Source organism: Pristiophorus japonicus, chromosome 1, assembly GCF_044704955.1.
Source record: "Pristiophorus japonicus isolate sPriJap1 chromosome 1, sPriJap1.hap1, whole genome shotgun sequence".
In the NCBI taxonomy this organism is placed as follows: Eukaryota; Metazoa; Chordata; class Chondrichthyes; family Pristiophoridae; genus Pristiophorus; species Pristiophorus japonicus.
Window position 1 is genome coordinate 479357004 of NC_091977.1, and position 18665 is coordinate 479375668.

Consider the following 18665-nt stretch of genomic DNA (forward strand, 5'->3'; position numbering starts at 1 on the left):
AGGCTTCATGACTGGGACAATGGGACTTGCCCAGTCGCTAAATTCCACGGGTGAGATAATGCCTTCCCGCAGAAGCCTGTCCAGTTCATGTTCAATCTTTTCCCTCATCACATAGGGCACAGCTCTAGCCTTGTGATGGACCGGTCTAGCATCCTGTGTGATGTAGATTTTGACTTTAGCCCCTTTGAAAGTGCCCACACCTGGCTGAAAGAGATGTTCAAATCGACTTAGAACTGTTGAGCAGGAGTTCCGTTCCTCTGACGACATGGCGTAAGCATCATCCCATTTCCAGTTTAGTTTTGCCAGTCAGTTTCTCCCCAGCAGTGCTGGGAGATCTCCGGGAAAAATTTCACAGGGGAAGTCCGTTCACTGTCTCTCTGTGTGTGACTGAGAGCATGGTGCTGCCAAGGACTGGGACGATTTCTTTGGTATAGGTCCTTAGTTTGGTGTCGACCCTTGTGAGCTTTGGTCTGTCTCTTTTGTGCGGCCACTGCTGTTCAAATTGTTGAGCGCTCATGATAGATTGACTCGCTCCCGTATCCAGCTCTATGTTGACGGGTATCCCGTTGAGTAGGACCCTCATCATTATTGGAGGCGTCTTGTTGTAAGAGCAGTGGCCATTGATCGTGTTGACCCGCTGTACCTCAGTGTCCCGGGTACTGTCCCCACCGTCTTCTGGTCCGCTTTCCGACCCTTCCGATTCGTATACCAGCCGAGCTGCCATTTTTCTGCACATGCGGGCCAGATGCGCTGTATTGTCGCAGTTTCTGGAAACAGCATGCTGAAATCGACACCCCCTTGATGAGTGCCTTCCCCCACATCTCCAGCACGGACCGCTTCCATTGTTTCCAAGGGATGAGCTGCGTCTGGCTGATCTCTCTTGAGCTTCTCTCAGTTTGTAGTTGATTGCTTGCATTGTGGGTTGATGAGGTGTGAACGGCCGTTCATGTGGCCCTTGATGGCTTCTGGCGCCACTGCCTGCTGTTGAGGGCCTGCTCTCCTGCCGTTGTCTGTGTGTGGGGGTAGCGGCTTGTTTCACGCTGTGAACCCCTTGTTCCGATGTTTCGTTAGTTGTCGTACCCGCAGTATAGATCAACCTCGTTTCTTCTTCTCCTGCCAAGAATGTCTGTGCAACCAGTGCTGCTGCCTCTAGGGTCAAGTTCTTGGTCTTTATGAGCTTTCGGAATATGCCTGCGTGGTCTATTCCCTCAATAAAAAAGTCCCTCAGTACTTCTCTTCTTAGTTCATCGGAGAACTCAGATAAGCTAGCCAACCTCCGAAGTTCCACCACGAAATCAGGTATGCTCTGGCCCAGAACCTGTGTCTGGCCATGTGTAGGCTGCTCGCTGGCTTCAGGTGGTCTCTCACCAGTGTGCTCAACTCTTCAAACGATTTGCTTGCTGGTTTCTCGGATGCCAGCAGGTCCTTCATTAAGGTGTATACTTTCAAGCCACAGCTGGTCAAGAGATGGGCTCTTCTCTTGTCTGCCTTATCGTCGCCTAACCAGTCTTTGGTTACGAAGCTTTGCTGGAGCCTTTCTATAAAGTCCTCCCAATTATCTCCAGCATTGTATTTTTCATCTGAACCGTTGGTCGCCATTCTGTGGATTCTGTAATCTCATAACTCGTCGCAACTGTAAAGTCCTGTCCCTGCAGTACAGACTTACACGAGGCACATGCTGAAGTCAAGGTCACTCAGGACCTGCACCTTTATTTCACAGCTCTCGAATGCCACACTTGCCTGAGACCTGTCCTTATGGGACAGGTATCCAGTGTCTCCTGCAAGTGCACCCCTGGTGGTAAGGTAAGCTAGTGGTTACAGGTCATCTCTAGTTACAGTCATGTATAGCATGGTAAGATATAGTTATGTACAGTAGTGTGAGATACATGACAAATACAACTCCAGAGTGCCTAAGCAGCACGGCAGACAACCTTTTATACTCCCTTGCATGAGGTGTGCAGGTGACCCTTGGGCCTCCAACAGTTGCGCCCTTTGGTGGCAAGTCTTACACAGTTACAATGTTTACATACATAACAAAACAGTACTCAGTTTGAACCTTTATTGCATACATCACACCTTGCTTTTGTACTCTATGCCTCTATTTATAAAGCCAATGATCCAACATGCTTTATTAACAGCCTTTTGCAACTTGTCCGGCCACCTTCAACCTTACTAAAATACCCATCTATTTTTCAGTTCTGGTGAGGGCTACACATCCAAAACTTCTGTCTGTACAGATGCTGAGTGACCAGTTGTGTACTCTGGCAATTTTTTGCTTTTATTTCAGATTCCCAGCATTTTCAGGTGTTCTTTTTTATATATTTTTATTCATTCTCAGGATATAGACATTGCTGTCAAGACCAGCATTTATTGCCCATCCCTATTTGCCTGAATGAGTGGCTTGCTAGGCTACTTCAGAGGGCAGTTAAGAGTCAGCCACACTGTTGTGGAACTGGAGTCACATATAGGCCAGGGCAAATAAGGTGCAATTTTCTCTGTTTTCTTATCATCTTAACGGTTATGGTGGGTCATTGCTAGGTAGGCAACGCCTCGATTTCAAAATTCTCATCCTTGTTTACAAATCCCACCAATCCCTATCTCTGTAATCTCCGTCAGCCTCACAACTCCCCTCGAGATATCTGCGCTCCTCAAATTCTGCTCTCTTGAGCACCCCTGATTCTAACTACTCAACCATCGGTGGCCATGCCTTCAGCTGCCTGGGCCCTAAATTCTGGAACTCCCTCCCTAAACCTCTCCGCCTCTCTACCTCTCTTTCCTCCTTTAAGATGCTCCTTAAAACATACCTCTTTGGTCATCTGCCGTAATTTCTTCTTATGTGGCTCGGTGTCAAATTTTTGTTGTTGTCTTATAACACTCCTGTGTAGTGCCTTGGGATGTTTTGCTATTTAAAAGGCGTTATATAAACATAAGTTGTTGATGTTGTAAGTTTGGTGTGTTGACTTTGAGTTGAGGGAAGTATTGTCCTGGAGTATCCAGGAATTAAAGATTAATCTCCAGGGCATTACTGTGAGCAAGTTGGGAAAAAAATCATCGGGGCATTACAAAAATGTGTGTTTTTCATTTTCTTTGAACATTTTCATTTATTAGTTATAAAAATATTGGAGGTGGGAACAAAGGCTGTTTGATTGATAGTCAAGAATCATCCAATCAGCAACAAAGATTCTATTCGCTTTGCATTTGGCAAGGGAAGGTGGTGCGCCCGGAGGATGGACATGGGCAACCAGTGGTGGGTGCAGAGCAGTTGGAGGTCATGTGACGAAACCTCCTCCGATCAGACTTGTCAACTTTAGGGATAGATGCTGCCTGACAAATCACTGATCAGGATTGGTGCTTTTATCTCACAGAGTTCGGAGAGAGACCATGGTTTCTGTAGCATCAGTTCAACAACTTTTGACCCCTGCATTCACTGTCGATATCCAGAAAGTTAAAAGTAACGCTAGGCGAATGATCGAGCGATGCCAGGCCCTGGGAGTTCAACTCCGGCCGCACATGAAGACTCACAAAACTCTGTAAGTGCCCTCAAACCAAGCTCTAACATTTCTGCTCTAATTTTTTCCTCTGCTCCTGGGACCAGTTCTAAAGATGCACCACCCAAGTGACCAGGCTATTCAATTGTGGAGGATATCATTGCCATGCCCAACGTACACACGCACAACGCACACATGCAAATACACATACATACATGTATGCACAGGCACACGTCATCATCATCATCATCATCATAGGCGGTCCCTCGACAAGGATAACTTGCTTCCACACCAAAAGGGATGAGTTCACTGATGTTTTAATGAAGGACCCGATATTCCAGTCCTGAACTCCAGGGGTGGAAATACCTGTGTGTGGATTTTTTTAACGTGTGGTGACCGTTGCATATCAGCCACCACACGGGCTTGACAGAGCTAGGCCTTTACCCAGTGGCAAGGGTTAACCAGGGTGACTCGAGACCTGCTCTGCTGCATGGACCCTGTGCGCACACATATAGCAATGTGGGCAGGCCCATGCGTGGGTGAGAGGCAGGTGGTGGATCTCACTGCTGACACCACTTGTGTAAAGTCACATACAGGTGCCCATCACTGGAGATAACTCCCTCAGTTTTTTTTCTTCCACTTGTGCGAACAATTCCCCCTGTCCCGCCCCGTGTACCCCACCCTCTATATTCCACCCCACCGTGACAGCGCAGCTGTGATCGGGAACTGTCCAGAAAATCTCAGGAGTGCTCCTATCACATTGTAGCATCAATGCCATGCTTCACTGCTGTGATATACTGGATCGCAAACCTGTGCATGAATTAGAATCCAGAACCGGGAATGCGAGTCCAGTCCGGGGCAATATTCTCACTCCCGTTAAGTGACTGATTCAAGAAGTCTTTTACTTTCCCTCCTGAAGGTGCTAACTAATGCCGGGGTACAGTGCCACTGTGCCAGGGTACAGTGTGGGGATACAGTGTCAGGGTACGCTGTTGGGGTACGGTGCAGGGGCACAGTGTCAGGGTACAGAGTCGGGGTACAGTGCAGGGGTACAGTGTCAGGGTACGGTGTCGGGGTACGGTGTCAGGGTACGGTGTCGAGGTACGGTGCAGGGGTACAGTGTCGGGGTACAGTGCAGGGTACGGTGTCGGGGTACGGCGCAGGGGTACAGTGCAGGGTACGGTGTCGGGGTACGGTGTCGGGGTACGGTGCAGGGGTACAGCGTCGGGGTACGGTGCAGGGGTACGGTGCAGGGGTACAGTGTCGGGGTACAGTGCAGGGGTACAGTGTCGGGGTACAGTGTCAGGGTACGGCGCCGGGGGTACAGTGCAGGGGGACAGTGTCGGGGTATAGTGTCGGGGTACAGTGCAGGGGTACAGTGCTGGGGGTACGGTGCCGGGGGTACGGTGCGGGGGTACAGCGTCGGGGTACGGTGCAGGGGTATGGTGCGGGGGTACAGTATCGGGGTACAGTGCGGGGGTACGGCGCGGGGGTACAGTGTCAGGGTAGGGTGTCAGGGAACGGTGCGGAGATACGGTGCAGGGGTAGGGTGCGGGAGTACAGTGTCGGGGTACGGTGTTGGGGTACGGTGTCGGGGTACGGTGCGGCGGTACGGTGCAGGGGTACAGTGTCGGGGGTACAGTGCGGGGGTAGGGTGCAAGGGTAGGGTGCGGGGGTACAGTGTCAGGGTACAGTGTCGGGGTACAGTGTCGAGGGTACAGTGTCGGGGGTATAGCGCGGGAGTATTGCGCGGGGCTACAGTGTCGGGGTACACCACGGGGGGTACAGTGTCGGGGGTACAGTGCGCGGGCACAGTGTTGGGGTACAGCGTGGGGGTACAGCGCGGGGGGTACAGCGCGGGGGTACAGTGTCGGGGTACGGCACGGGGTACAGTGTCGGGGTACAGTGAAGGGTACGGCGCGGGGGTACAGTGTTGGGGTACAGTGTCGGGGTATGGCGCGGGGTACAGCGTGGGGGTACAGTCTACGCCCGTGGCACATATACATGCATATAGACACACACACACAGGGACACGCATACACACAAACACATATGCATGCACACACAAGTGTATGCACAGACATGTACTGTCCAGGTGACTGCACCTATGAGAAATGTCTATCTCTTGTGTCATTCCGGCTTACCGTAATTGAGCTAGAGCATGGGTTAGAGACATTCCGACACAAAGGAGCGGGAGCAATTTCTGGATAGTTTACTCCTAAACATAGTCACACCACGGAAAAATGCAGGTACAGGAAGAAGAGTGTGACTGAGGGTCAATAGGATAAGGGTTACTTAGTGGAGGCAAAGAAAGTGGAATCGCAGAAACAGATATTGTCCAACATGCATGATGTACCTGCCACCTATGTGGATAAGGAAGAAACATAGAAACATAGAAAATAGGTGCAGGAGTAAGCCATTCGGCCCTTCGAGCCTGCACCACCATTCAATAAGATCATGGCTGACCCGAAGACTATGGGAAGGATGGCCAGAATGTTAACTAAGGCACCGTGGATTAGGAAACAGACAATGGGAGTGAACAGCAAAATAGAAAGGTTGCAGGTATCGGGCATTGAATAATTAGGGGGATAGAGGGTATTTTCTGCAGTTGCAATCAAAAGTCCATGAGGGTGTGTGCCAGTGTAAAGGATATCTCGAGTCTGTTGGAAAGGAACTTGGAAAGGGAGGGGAAAGAGCCAGTTGTTGTGATCCATGTTGGAACCATAGGGAAGAACAAGGAGGAGTTCCGGCTGATGGGAGTATTAGGAGTTAGGTGTTAAATTAAAAAGCAGGACCTCGAAAAGGATGAGTTAATTTGCAACACCTAAAGTTCTGATTGATTCCCTTGGAAGACAAGTCCTGATTGCTTATTGGTCCCCCTGGAGGACAAGACACACCCAGCAGTTTCTCTGGAATGTGTAATTAGATCCTCCCTGCCGACATAATCAGTGAACTTGCGAAGTGTAATTCGAGCCATTCTGGCTGCCTACTCCGGACAGAACAGAGCTCACTTGGAACAAACAGGGCTGATCCTCGCGAGTTAAGACCTTCTCCCATCCCCAAACAAATTCCTGCCCCCAACCCCGCCCAAGTTCCTGACCTTCTCCCCTCCCTGCCTAAGTGCCTGATCACATTCTCGCTATCAAGCCCCTGCTTTAGACCTGGATCACTTTCTTCCGCCGTCCCCACTATGATCTCCGTACTCTTTACCCACCTCCACCAAGTTCCTGACCTCTCTCCCCCCCTCTGATTTCCCCCTCTCCCTCAGATTTCCTCTCTTCTGTCCCTTGGATTCCCTCTCCCTCCAATTCCGCTCTCCTTCCCCCCGATTCCCTTTCTCCCCGTCTCTTTCCCTCCAGTCCCCTCTCTCTCTCTCTCTCTCTCCCCATCTCTCCCCATCTCTCCCCCTCCCTCCAGTCCTCCTCTCTCCCCCTCTCCCTCCGATCCCCCTTTCTCTCCCCCCTCTCTCCTCCTCCCTCCGATCCCCCCTCTCCCCTCTCATTCTCTCCAATCTTCCTCTCCCCTCCCCTCTTCTTCCAATCCCCTATCTCTCTCCCTCACCCCTCTCTCCTCCTCCAGCTGACCACGTGCATGTGCAGAAGGACACAAAAATATTTGTGCAGATAATCACTTTGCCTTGAGAATGGTAATCTCAGGATTACTACCCAAACCACATGCTAATTGGCAAACAGATCAGGATCGTAAATATGTGGCTGAAAGACTGGTGTGGGAAGGAGGCGACACTGGAACCAGGAGTGGAACAGGAAGGAGCTATACTGCTGGTATAGGCTGAACCTGAACCAGGCTAGGATGGAAAGGATAAAGAGAGCTGTGGACAGGACGTTAAACCAATCAAGGGAGGGGGAGTGTTCGGGTAGAAGAAATATTAACCTAAAGATAAGAAAAAAGAGGATAAAGGTCAGAGTACAAAAAGTGATAACGGTAATATAAATAAATATTCTGAGAACAGAAAAAGTTATAGGATATGATAATTATCTGTTGAACATAAAACAGGAGTGATTAAAAAAATATATATATATTGCATTTCCTGTACAGAAATGTACAGAGCATTAGTAACCAATAGTGTGATAGGTTGCAAAATATTAGAAATATACCATCAGGGCATATGAGCATGGTGGACACAGTTACCCAGATAAGAGTTCTGTACAGGAATGCATGTAACATAAGAAAAGAAACAAATGAGTTTGAAACACAAATTCAGCTTATGTAGTAGCCGAAATAGAGACCTGGCTACAAGCAGGGTGTACGTTCATAATAAAGGATGAAACTGAGTACTGTGTACAATGAGCAAGAGTGACCTTAGCTCCTTTAATAAGACTCCAGAGTGCAGGTCATCATCATAGGCAGTCCCTTGAATCAAGGATGACTTGCTTCCATGTCAAAAAGTTAACAGGTGTTTCAATGATGGACCTAAAATTCCAGGCCTGAACTAAATCTTGAAGGGTGGAAGATGCCTGTGCGTGGATTTTTTTAGCGTGTGGTGACCGTTGTGCACCAGCCACCACACGGGCTTGACAGAGCTAGGTCTTGGTCCAGCAGCAAGGATTAACCAAGACAACTGGAGACCAGCTCTGCTGCACGGACCTAGTGCGCACTCACATCACAGTGTGGGCTGGCCTGTGCTGCCCCGAGCCCTTGCCTCTTCTGGGCCCTTAACTCACGCCTCTCCTGGGCCTCGATCACGTCCCTCTACAATCTCTCACCGCTCCTTCGCCCCGATCTCGCCGCTCCTGCAGTACCTGCCCATGCTCCTGTCATGTATGTAACCACAATGTAACACCACTGTATTACTGTATACACTCAACCTAGATGCACACCTTGACCACAAGGGGCAAACTTGTGGGAGACACTCCTTACCTGATCACTCAGGTATAAAAAGGGAGGTCCCACGCAGGGTCATCGTCTTTGGAGTCCTGTGAATAAAGAGTTAAGGTCACAGAGTGACTTTGTCCCCAGAATGTGCCTCGTGTGGTTTCATACTGTAGAGTAAGGACTTTACATTGGCGACGAGAAACGGAAATTCACGACCCACGAGAATGGCCACCGTTAGCACAGAGGAACGGCACTGTGTTGGGGAAGACTGGGACGATTTTGTCGAGAGGCTTCAGCAAAGCTTCGTTACGAAAGAATGGCTGGGAGATGCAGCGGCCGACAAGCGAAGGACTCATCTTTTGACCAGCTGGGGACCAAAGACTTACGCGCTCATGAAGGACTTACTAGCACCCGAAAAGCCGGCGGACAAAACCTTTGAAGAACTTAGCAAATTGATCGGGGAGCACCTCAAACCGGTGAGGAGCATACATATGGCCCGACACAGATTCTACACCCACCGACGTCATGAAGGACAGAGCATACCGGATTTCGTAGCGGACCTCCGGCGTTTGGCCAGCCTCTGTTAAGTTCACAGACGCCTGCAAGGGGGAGATGCTAAGGGACTTCTTTATCGAGGGCATCGGTCATGCGGGAATTTTCCGCAAATTAATTGAGACCAAGGATTTGACCTTGGAAGCGGCGGCGTTGATGGCTCAAACTTTCATGGCGGGGGAGGAAGAGACGAAAATAATATACGCGTGCAATTCTGACTCTAATGCGGCGATGAATCGGAGTCAACATCATCAATGCAACTCAGAGCCCCGCAGGCAGGCAGGGGCAGTCCGACACTCCCCAGGCAGCAATAGACCCCAGAGTAGGACTTCAACAGAGACAATGGCAGGCTGAATGGACATTCACGCCATCACAGTGGACAATGCGGCCGGGGATGGGGCCATTGACACCCACTAATAGGGTACTTAAGAGCAGTCAAAGGGACAGTCAGCGCGGGATGCCTGGCCATAGTCCCTTTGTTCCCAACAATGGAAACTTTAACTCATGCTGGAGGTGTGGGGAAAAACATTCAGCTAGATTTTGCAGATTTCAACAGTTTGTCTGCAGGAACTGCAATCTCAGTGGCCACTTAGCTCGAATGTGCAGGAAGTCTGCAACCAGACTAATATATGTAAAGAGAAAAAGGTTAGTAAAGACAAACGTAGGTCCCTTGCAGTCAGAATCAGGGGAAGTCATAACGGGGAACAAAGAAATGGCGGACCAATTGAACAAGTACTTTGGTTCAGTATTCACTAAGGAGGACACTAACAACCTTCCGGATATAAGAGGGGTCAGAGGGTCTAGTAAGGAGGAGGAACTGAGGGAAATCCTTATTAGTCGGGAAATTGTGTTGGGGAAATTAATGGGATTGAAGGCCGATAAATCCCCAGGGCCTGATGGGCTGCATCCCAGAGTACTTAAGGAGGTGGCCTTGGAAATAGCGGATGCATTGACAGTCATTTTCCAACATTCCATTGACTCTGGATCAGTTCCTATCGAGTGGAGGGTAGCCAATGTAACCCCACTTTTTAAAAAGGGAGGAAGAGAGAAAACAGGGAATTATAGACCGGTCAGCCTGACATCGGTAGTGGGTAAGATGATGGAATCAATTATTAAGGATGCCATAGCAGCGGATTTGGAAAGAGGGGACATGATAGGTCCAAGTCAACATGGTTTTGTGAAAGGGAAATCATGCTTGACAAATCTTCTGGAATTTTTTGAGGATGTTTCCAGTAGAGTGGACAAGGGAGAACCAGTTGATCTGATATATTTGGACTTTCAGAAGGCTTTCGACAAGGTCCCACACAAAAGATTAATGTGCAAAGTTAAAACACATGGGATTGGGGGTAGTGTGCTGACATGGATTGAAAACTGGTTGTCAGACAGGAAGCAAAGAGTAGGAGTAAATGGGTACTTTTCAGAATGGCAGGCGGTGACTAGTGGGGTACCGCAAGGTTCTGTGCTGGGGCCCCAGCTGTTTACACTGTACATTAATGATTTAGACGAGGGGATTAAATGTAGTATCTCCAAATTTGCGGATGACACTAAGTTAGGTGGCAGTGTGAGCTGCGAGGAGGATGCTATGAGGCTGCAGAGCGACTTGGATAGGTTAGGTGAGTGGGCAAATGCATGGCAGATGAAGTATAATGTGGATAAATGTGAGGTTATCCACTTTGGTGGTAAAAACAGAGAGACAGACTATTATCTGAATGGTAACAGATTAGGAAAAGGGGAGGTGCAATGAGACCTGGGTGTCATGGTACATCAGTCATTGAAGGTTGGCATGCAGGTACAGCAGGCGGTTAAGAAAGCAAATGGCATGTTGGCCTTCATAGCGAGGGGATTTGAGTACAGGGGCAGGGAGGTGTTGCTACAGTTGTCCAGGGCATTGGTGAGGCCACACCTGGAGTATTGTGTACAGTTTTGGTCTCCTAACCTGAGGAAGGACATTCTTGCTATTGAGGGAGTGCAGCGAAGGTTCACCAGACTGATTCCTGGGATGGCGGGACTGACCTATCAAGAAAGATTGGATCAACTGGGCTTGTATTCACTGGAGTTCAGAAGAATGAGAGGGGACCTCATAGAAACGTTTAAAATTCTGATGGGTTTAGACAGGTTAGATGCAGGAAGAATGTTCCCGATGTTGGGGAAGTCCAGAACCAGGGGTCACAGTCTAAGGATAAGGGGTAAGTCATTTAGGACCGAGATGAGGAGGAACTTCTTCACCCAGAGAGTGGTGAGCCTGTGGAATTCTCTGCCACAGAAAGTTGTTGAGGCCAATTCACTGAATGTATTCAAGAGTTAGATGTAGTCCTTACTACTAAGGGGATCAGGGGGTATGGTGAGAGGGCAGGAGTGGGGTACTGAGGTTGCATGTTCAGCCATGAACTCATTGAATGGCGGTGCAGGCTAGAAGGGCCGAATGGCCTACTCCTGCACCTATTTTCTATGTTTCTATGTTTCTATGAGGCGGATGGACCAGTAGAGGGTTCTTTGAGGCAGGATGACTTTTGGAGCAAATCGATGGATGCCAAGGTTCAGTGGATCCATGTGGCGAATATTCACAGTTCATACACCAAAACGCCACCAATGATGATGAGGGTTTTATTAAACGGTATCCCAGTACACATGGAGCTGGACACTGGGGCCAGCCAGTCACTCATGGGCGTTCAGCAATTTGAGAACTTATGGCCACTTAAAGCCAGTAGACCCAAATTAGCACGTATTGAGACACAATTACGGACTTCCACTAAAGAAATCATTCCGGTGCTAGGCAGTGCAATGTTGGCTGTCACACACAATGGGTTAGTGAATCGGCTGCCGCTCTGGATTGTTCCGGGCAATGGTCCCGCACTGTTGGGAAGGAGCTGGTTAGCTGAGATGAACTGGAAATGGAGGGATGTTCACACAATGTCATCTGTGGAGCAAAGTTCGTGCTCACAAGTCCTACAACAATTTGATTCACTATTCCAACCTAGCGTCGGGATTTTCAAAGGCACTAAAGCAGTGATACACGTCACCCAGGACACCAGGCCAGTACACCACAAAGCCAGAGCGGTGCCGTATGTGATGCGGGAAAAGATCGAGAGCGATTTGGACCGGCTGATGAGAGAGGGCATCATCTCGCCTGTTGAATTCAGCGACTGGACGAGCCCCATCGTTCCCATCCTAAAAGCAGATGGCTCTGTCAGGATCTGTGGCGATTACAAGGCCACCATCAATCGGGTGTCCCTACAAGATCAATGCCCGCTCCCGAGAGCGGAGGACCTCTTCGCCACGCTGGCAGGCGGCAAGCTGATCACCAAGCTGCTCACTTCAGCCTATATGACCCAGGAACTGGCCGATGAATCTAAACTACTGACCACCATCACCACGCACAAGGGATTGTTCGTTTATAACAGGTGCCCGTTTGGCATTCGATCAGCGGCCGCGATTTTTCTATGAAACATGGAAAGCTTGCTTAAATCCATTCCTGGAACGATCGTATTCCAGGACGACATCCTCATCACGGGTCGAGACACCGAGGAATACCTCCACAACCTGGAGGAGGTGCTCCGCTGACTGGATCGGGTAGGCCTGCGACTCAAGAAGTCTAAATGTGTGTTCTTAGCTCCTGAGGTTGAGTTTCTGGGCAGGAGGGTTGCTGCAGATGGGATTCGGCCCACCGAATCCAAAACAGAGGCGATTCGATGAGCACCCAGGCCCTGCAACACATTGGAGTTGCGTTCATTCCTGAGACTGTTGAACTATTTCAGGAACTTTCTGCCGAACTTGAGCATGTTGTTGGAGCCGCTACACGTGCTCCTGCGTAAGGGTTGCGATTGGTTTTTTTGGGGGACTGTCAGGAACGGGCTTTTGATCGGGCGCGAAACTACTTTGTTCAAACAAGTTGTTGACCCTGTACGACCCCTGTAAAAAATTGGTTCTGACATGTGATGCATCGTCCTATGGGGTTGGGTGCGTGTTTCAGCAGGGCAGTGCTGAGGGTCAACTACAACCTATGGCTTATGCCTCCAGGTCGCTCTCTCAAGCAGAATGGGGATATGGGATGGTCGAGAAGGAAGCACTTGCATGTGTCTATGGTGTAAAAAAAATGCACCAGTACCTCTTTGGTAGGAAGTTTGAATTAGAGACGGACCACAAGCCATTAACATCCCTGTTGTCAGACAGCAAGGCTATCAATGCTAACGCATCAGCTCGCATACAGCAATGGGCTCTCACACTGGCTGCGTATGACTACTCCATCCGGCACCGGCCAGGCACTGAAAATTGCGCTGACGCGCTCAGCAGGCTTCCACTGGCCACCAATGAGGGGGCAGCGGAGCAAAGCGCTGAGATGGTCATGGTTGTCGATGCTTTTGACAGCACAGGTTCCCCCATCACAGCCCGCCAGATCAAAATCTGGACAAACAGAGATCCCCTCCTATCCCTGATTAAGAAATGTGTCCTGAATGGGGATTGGGTGCCCGCACACGGAGCATGCCCTGAGGAGGTCAGACCGTTCCACAGACGGATGGATGAGCTCTCCATCCAAGCCGAACTGCCTACTATGGGGCAGCCGGGTAGTTATGCCCCAGAAGGGCAGGGAGGCATTCATCAGGGAACTCCACAGCGAGCACCCAGGCATTGTGCTGATGAAGGCCATTGCCCGGTCACATGTGGGTGGCCTGGAATTGATTCAGACCTGGAACACTGTGTTCGCAGGTGCACGACGTGTGTTACCAGCTGGGTAATGCCCCCAGGGAGGCCCCGCTCAGCCCGTGGCCCTGGCCCACCAGGCCATGGTCACGCATTCATGTTGACTGCGCGGGCCCGTTCATGGGGAAGATGTTCCTTATTGTGGTAGATGCGTACTCGAAATGGATCGAGTGCATCATTCTGAATTCATGCACGTCATCCACCACCATGGAAAGCCTACGTGTGATCTTTGCAACCCATGGCTTGCCAGACATCCTGGTTAGTGATAATGGCCCATGCTCCACAAGCTACGAATTCTGAGAGTTTATGTCGGGCAATGACATCAACCACGTCAGGACTGCGCCGTTCAAGCCGGCCTCCAATGGCTAGGCGGAACGTGCTGTCCAAATCATTAAGCAAGGTATACTCAGGATTCAAGGACCCTCCCTACAATGCCGCCTATTGCGTCTCCTGCTGGCCTATAGATCCCGACCGCACTCGCTCACGGGGGTCCTGCCCGCAGAGCTACTAATGAAACGGACACTCAAAACTCGGTTGTCCCTCATTCACGCGGGGTATGCCGCTACGTTGCTCCTTCCGCTCCCCGGCCTGCTCTGATGGTGCTCGCAGGCCGGGGGCCACGCAGACTGCTGGGCTAGGCCGCCACACTGCTCCACACAACACACAACACACACACATGGGCACACCACACACACACACACACACATGGGCACACAACACACACCCAACACACACACACACACATGGGCACACAACACACACACACACACATGGGCACACAACACACACCTAACACACACACACACACACACATGGGCACACAACACACACCCAACACACACACAGGCACACAACACACACCCAACACACACACACACACACACGGGCACACAACACACACCCAACACACACACAGGCACACAACACACACCCAACACACACACACACACACGGGCACACAACACTCACACACACACGGGCATACAACACACACACACACGGGCACACAACACACACACACACAACATACACATACATACGTGCACACAACACACACACAACATACACACACACACGGGCACACAACACACACACACACACGGGCACACAACACAAACACACACACATGGGCACACAACACACACATACATACGAGCACACAACACACACACACAACACACACGGCACACACACACAACACACTCATCATCATCATAGGCAGTCCCTCGAATCAAGGATGACTTGCTTCCATGTCAAAAAGTTCACAGGTGTTTCCTTCACAGAGTGCAGGTACCTCGTGGGTGACCTGCTTATATACCGTGCTCCCATGCGATGCTGGGATCCCGTGGGACTCCAACAGATAGGCCCTCTGGAGGTAGTATAATACAGGTTGCAAGGGGTTAAATATATAACACAAGGCATGATTGTGAGCTGAATATTCTAGGCTATCTTCTTCTTCTTAGGCAGTCCCTCAGAGTTAAGAATGACTTGCTTCCACACCAACATGAGTTCTCAGGTAACTGATGAGTCCAATGCGGGACCTACAGTCTCTGTCACAGGTGGGGTAGACGGTGGTTGGAGGAATGGGTGGGTGGAGTGCTTGGGCTGTCGAGTGCTCCCTCCGCTGTTTGTGCTTGGCTTCCGCGTGCTCCCAGCGAAGCGACTTGAGGTGTTTGGCGCCTTCCCTGATGCTTCTCCTCCACTTTGAACGGTCTTGGGCCAGGGATTCCCAGTTGTTGGTGGGGATGTTGCATTTTTTCAAGGAGGCTTTGAGGTTGTCTTTGAAGCGTTTCCTCTGCCCACCTGGGGCTCGCTTGCCATGTCGGAGCTCCGAGTAGAGCATTTGTTTTGGGAGTCTAGTGTCGGGCATGCGGACGATGTGGCCCATTCATCGGAACTGATCGAGCGTGGTCAATGCTTTGATGCTGGGGATGTTGGCCTGAGTGAGAACATTGGCATCGGTGTGCCTATCCTGCCGATGGATTTGCAGGATCTTGCGGGGGCAGCGTTGGTGGTCCTTGTCTCTGAAGCATATAGGAGGGCGTGTATCACTATTGCTCTGTAGACCATAAGCTTGGTGCCGAGTTTGAGGTCCTGGTCTTCAAACACCCTTTTCCTCAGGCGACCGAAGGCTGCACTAGCACACTGAAGGCGGTGTTGGACTTCGTCATCGACATCTGCCCTTGTTGACAGTAGGCTCCCGAGGTATGGAAAATGGTCCACGTTGTCCAAGGCCTCGTCATGGATCTTGATAATTGGGGGGTAAGTACTGTGTGGTGGGTGCAAGTTGGTAGAGAACCTTTGTCTTACGGATGTTTAGTCTAAGTCCCATACTCTCGTACGCTTCGGTGAAGGTGTTGACGACGGTTTGGAGTTCGACCTCTAAGTGTGCGCAAACGCAAGCGTTGTCTACATACTGTAATTTAATGACAGACGATGGGATGTCCTTGGATCTGGACTGGAGGCGACAGAGGTTGAACAGTTTCCTGTTTGTTCTGTAAATTAGCTCCACTCCAGCGAGGAGCTTATTGAGGGAGAGATAGAGAAGAGCATTGGTGCGATGACACAGCCTTGCTTGACCCCGGTCCGCACGTGTATTGGGTCTGTGGTGGATCCGCTGGTCGGGATCATGGCTTGCATGTCATCGTGAAGCAGGCGGAGGATTGTGACGAATTTTTGAGAGCAGCCGAATTTCAGGAGTACACTTCATAATCCCTTATGATTGACAGTGTCGAAGACATTTGTGAGGTCAAAGAAGGCCATGTACAGAGGTTGGTGTTGTTCCCTGCATTTTTCTTCAATTTGTCACGCAGTGAAGATCATGTCCAGTGTGCCCCTTAGTGGTCGGAATCCACATTGCGATTCTGGAAGGAGCTCTTCAGCCACTGGTAGAAGGCGATTGAAGAGGATTCTTGCGATGACTTTCCCTATTGCAGACAGCAGGGAAACTCCTCTGTAATTACCGCAATCGGACTTGTTGCTTTTCTTGAAGATGGTCACTATTATGGCATCTCTGAGATCCCCTGGCATGCTCTCCTCCTTCCAAATAAGAGAAATTAGTTCATGGATTTGTGTTAATAGTGCTTCTCCGCCATGTTTTAATGCTTCAGTGGGGATTCCATCTGCTCCTGAGGCTTTGCTGTTCTTCAGTTGTCGGATGGCCTTTTCAACCTCATGCCGGGCTGGGGTTGTGCTTAGCTGGTGGCGGGTAGCATGTTCCGGTATGGAGTCGAGGACACTCGCATCGAAGACAGAGTCTCGGTTAAGGAGATCTTTGAAGTGCACCTTCCAGTAGGCACTGACTGCCTCTCTGTACTTAATGAGTATCTCTCTGTTCTTGGCCCTTAGTGGGGTAGGACCTTGGTGCTTGGGCCGTAGGTGGTCTTGACTGTGCTAAAGAATCCACACACATCATGGTTGTTGGCTATTTGCTGGATCTTCTCCGCTTTTTCCACCCACCATCTGTTCTTTAGGTCGCAAGTTTTATGTTGGACTTAGCCTTTAGATGTCTGTAGAGCTGCTTTCTTCCTCTCGAGTTGTGATGCTGTTTCCAGTTCAAGAATGCCTTGCGCTTGCGGCTTTCAGCTCCTGGACGTTCTCGTCAAACCAGTCTTGATGTTTCCTGGTGGAATGACCAAGCATCTCTTCACAGGTGCTTATTATGGAGGCCTTGAGGGAAGACCAGGTGCTGTGGACACTTTGCATCTCCGGTTCACTGGGAGTCATCAGGTTGGTTGTGAGGCGCTGGCTATATAAGGTTTTCTTAGCAGGGTCTTTGAGCGCTCCAGCGTTGATTTTTCTGCTGCTGCCTCTGTTTTGGGGCTACATTGATGTAAATGACGGAGCGGATTAGGCGGTGGTCAATCCAGTAGTCATAGCGCAAATGATGTGGACGTTCTTGTGGTCCCTCACTGGAACGATGACGTAGTAATAGCAGATGCCAGTACTTGGAGCGAGGGTGTTGCCAAGAGGCTATATACTTGTCTCTCTAACGGAACAAGGTGCTGGTTGTGATAAGACCATGTTCTAAGCATTTTGTCAGGAGGATGGTACCGTTGGAGTTGGATTTCCCAACACCCTCTCTGCCGATCACATCTCCCCAGAGGTCTGTGTCTTTCCCAACTCTGGCGTTAAAGTCACTGAGGAGGATCAGCTTGCCGCCCAGTGGGGCTTGGGTCAGGGATTGTTCAAAGGTGGAGTAGAATTCCTCTTTGGTCTCATCTGTAGCTTCCAGTGTTGGGGCATACGCACTGATGACCGTAGCGCACTGGTTCCGGACTAGGGTGAGCCAAAGGGTCATGAGGCATTCATTTATCCTGCAAGGGGAGTCGCTGAGACACCCAACTAGCTCATTTTTAATGGCGAAGCGTACCCCACGGAGGCGACATTCTTCTTCTGGTTTACCTTTCCAGCAGAAGGTGTAGCCACCACCTTGTTCCTTGAGCTGGCCTTCCCCTGCCCGCCGAGTTTCGATTAGAACGGTGATGTCTATGTTGAATCGTCTCAGTTCCCGGGCAACAATAGCAATATGGCGTTCCGGTCTGTCGCTGTTGGGGTTGTCCATGAGGGTCCTGACATTCCAGATTCCAATCTTCATTTTTAAAGTGTGAAAGATGCCTGTTTGTGACATCTTTTAACATCAGCTACCACACGGGCTTGGCAGAGCAAGGTCTTGGTCCAATGGTGAGGGGATCCAAGACAATTGGAGACCAGGCTCCGCTGCATGGGCCAAGTATACACACATGCTCCTACTGTCCTCCTTCCTCCTTCCCACAGGTCCTTGCTCCCTGGGTTTCATAGGACGCAGTGTAGTCCTCCCGACCTCGCTGTTGGCCCGTGCTGTGCCTTCCCTGGGCCACAACTCCACTGCTGGACCATGCTGTGCTGCTCCTGGGCTCGTTCCGGGGTCCTGACCTTGCTCCACTCCGCTCCTGGGTCCCAACCTCGCACCGGTGTCCTCTCCTGGGTCCCGTCCTCGCTCCGCTCCTGGGTCCCGACCTTGCTCCGCTCCTGGGTCCCGACCTCGCTCCGCTCCACTCCGTTCCTGGGTCCCGACCTTGTACAGGTCCTCTCCTGGGTCCCTACCTCACTCCG

At 50.5% G+C, this 18665-nt stretch overlaps 1 protein-coding gene across 2 annotated transcripts in view; it reads left to right on the plus strand.

The window, feature by feature from the left end:
* LOC139276724 (D-serine dehydratase) overlaps nucleotides 1-18665 on the plus strand; it is a 153550-nt gene that overhangs the window by 18317 nt on the left and 116568 nt on the right. For both annotated transcript variants that reach the window (XM_070894718.1, XM_070894713.1), the window contains exon 2: nucleotides 3366-3530. In XM_070894718.1, coding sequence (XP_070750819.1) covers nucleotides 3382-3530 — 149 coding nt within the window. In that variant the 5' untranslated portion in view covers nucleotides 3366-3381. The remainder of the gene's footprint in view (nucleotides 1-3365; nucleotides 3531-18665) is intronic.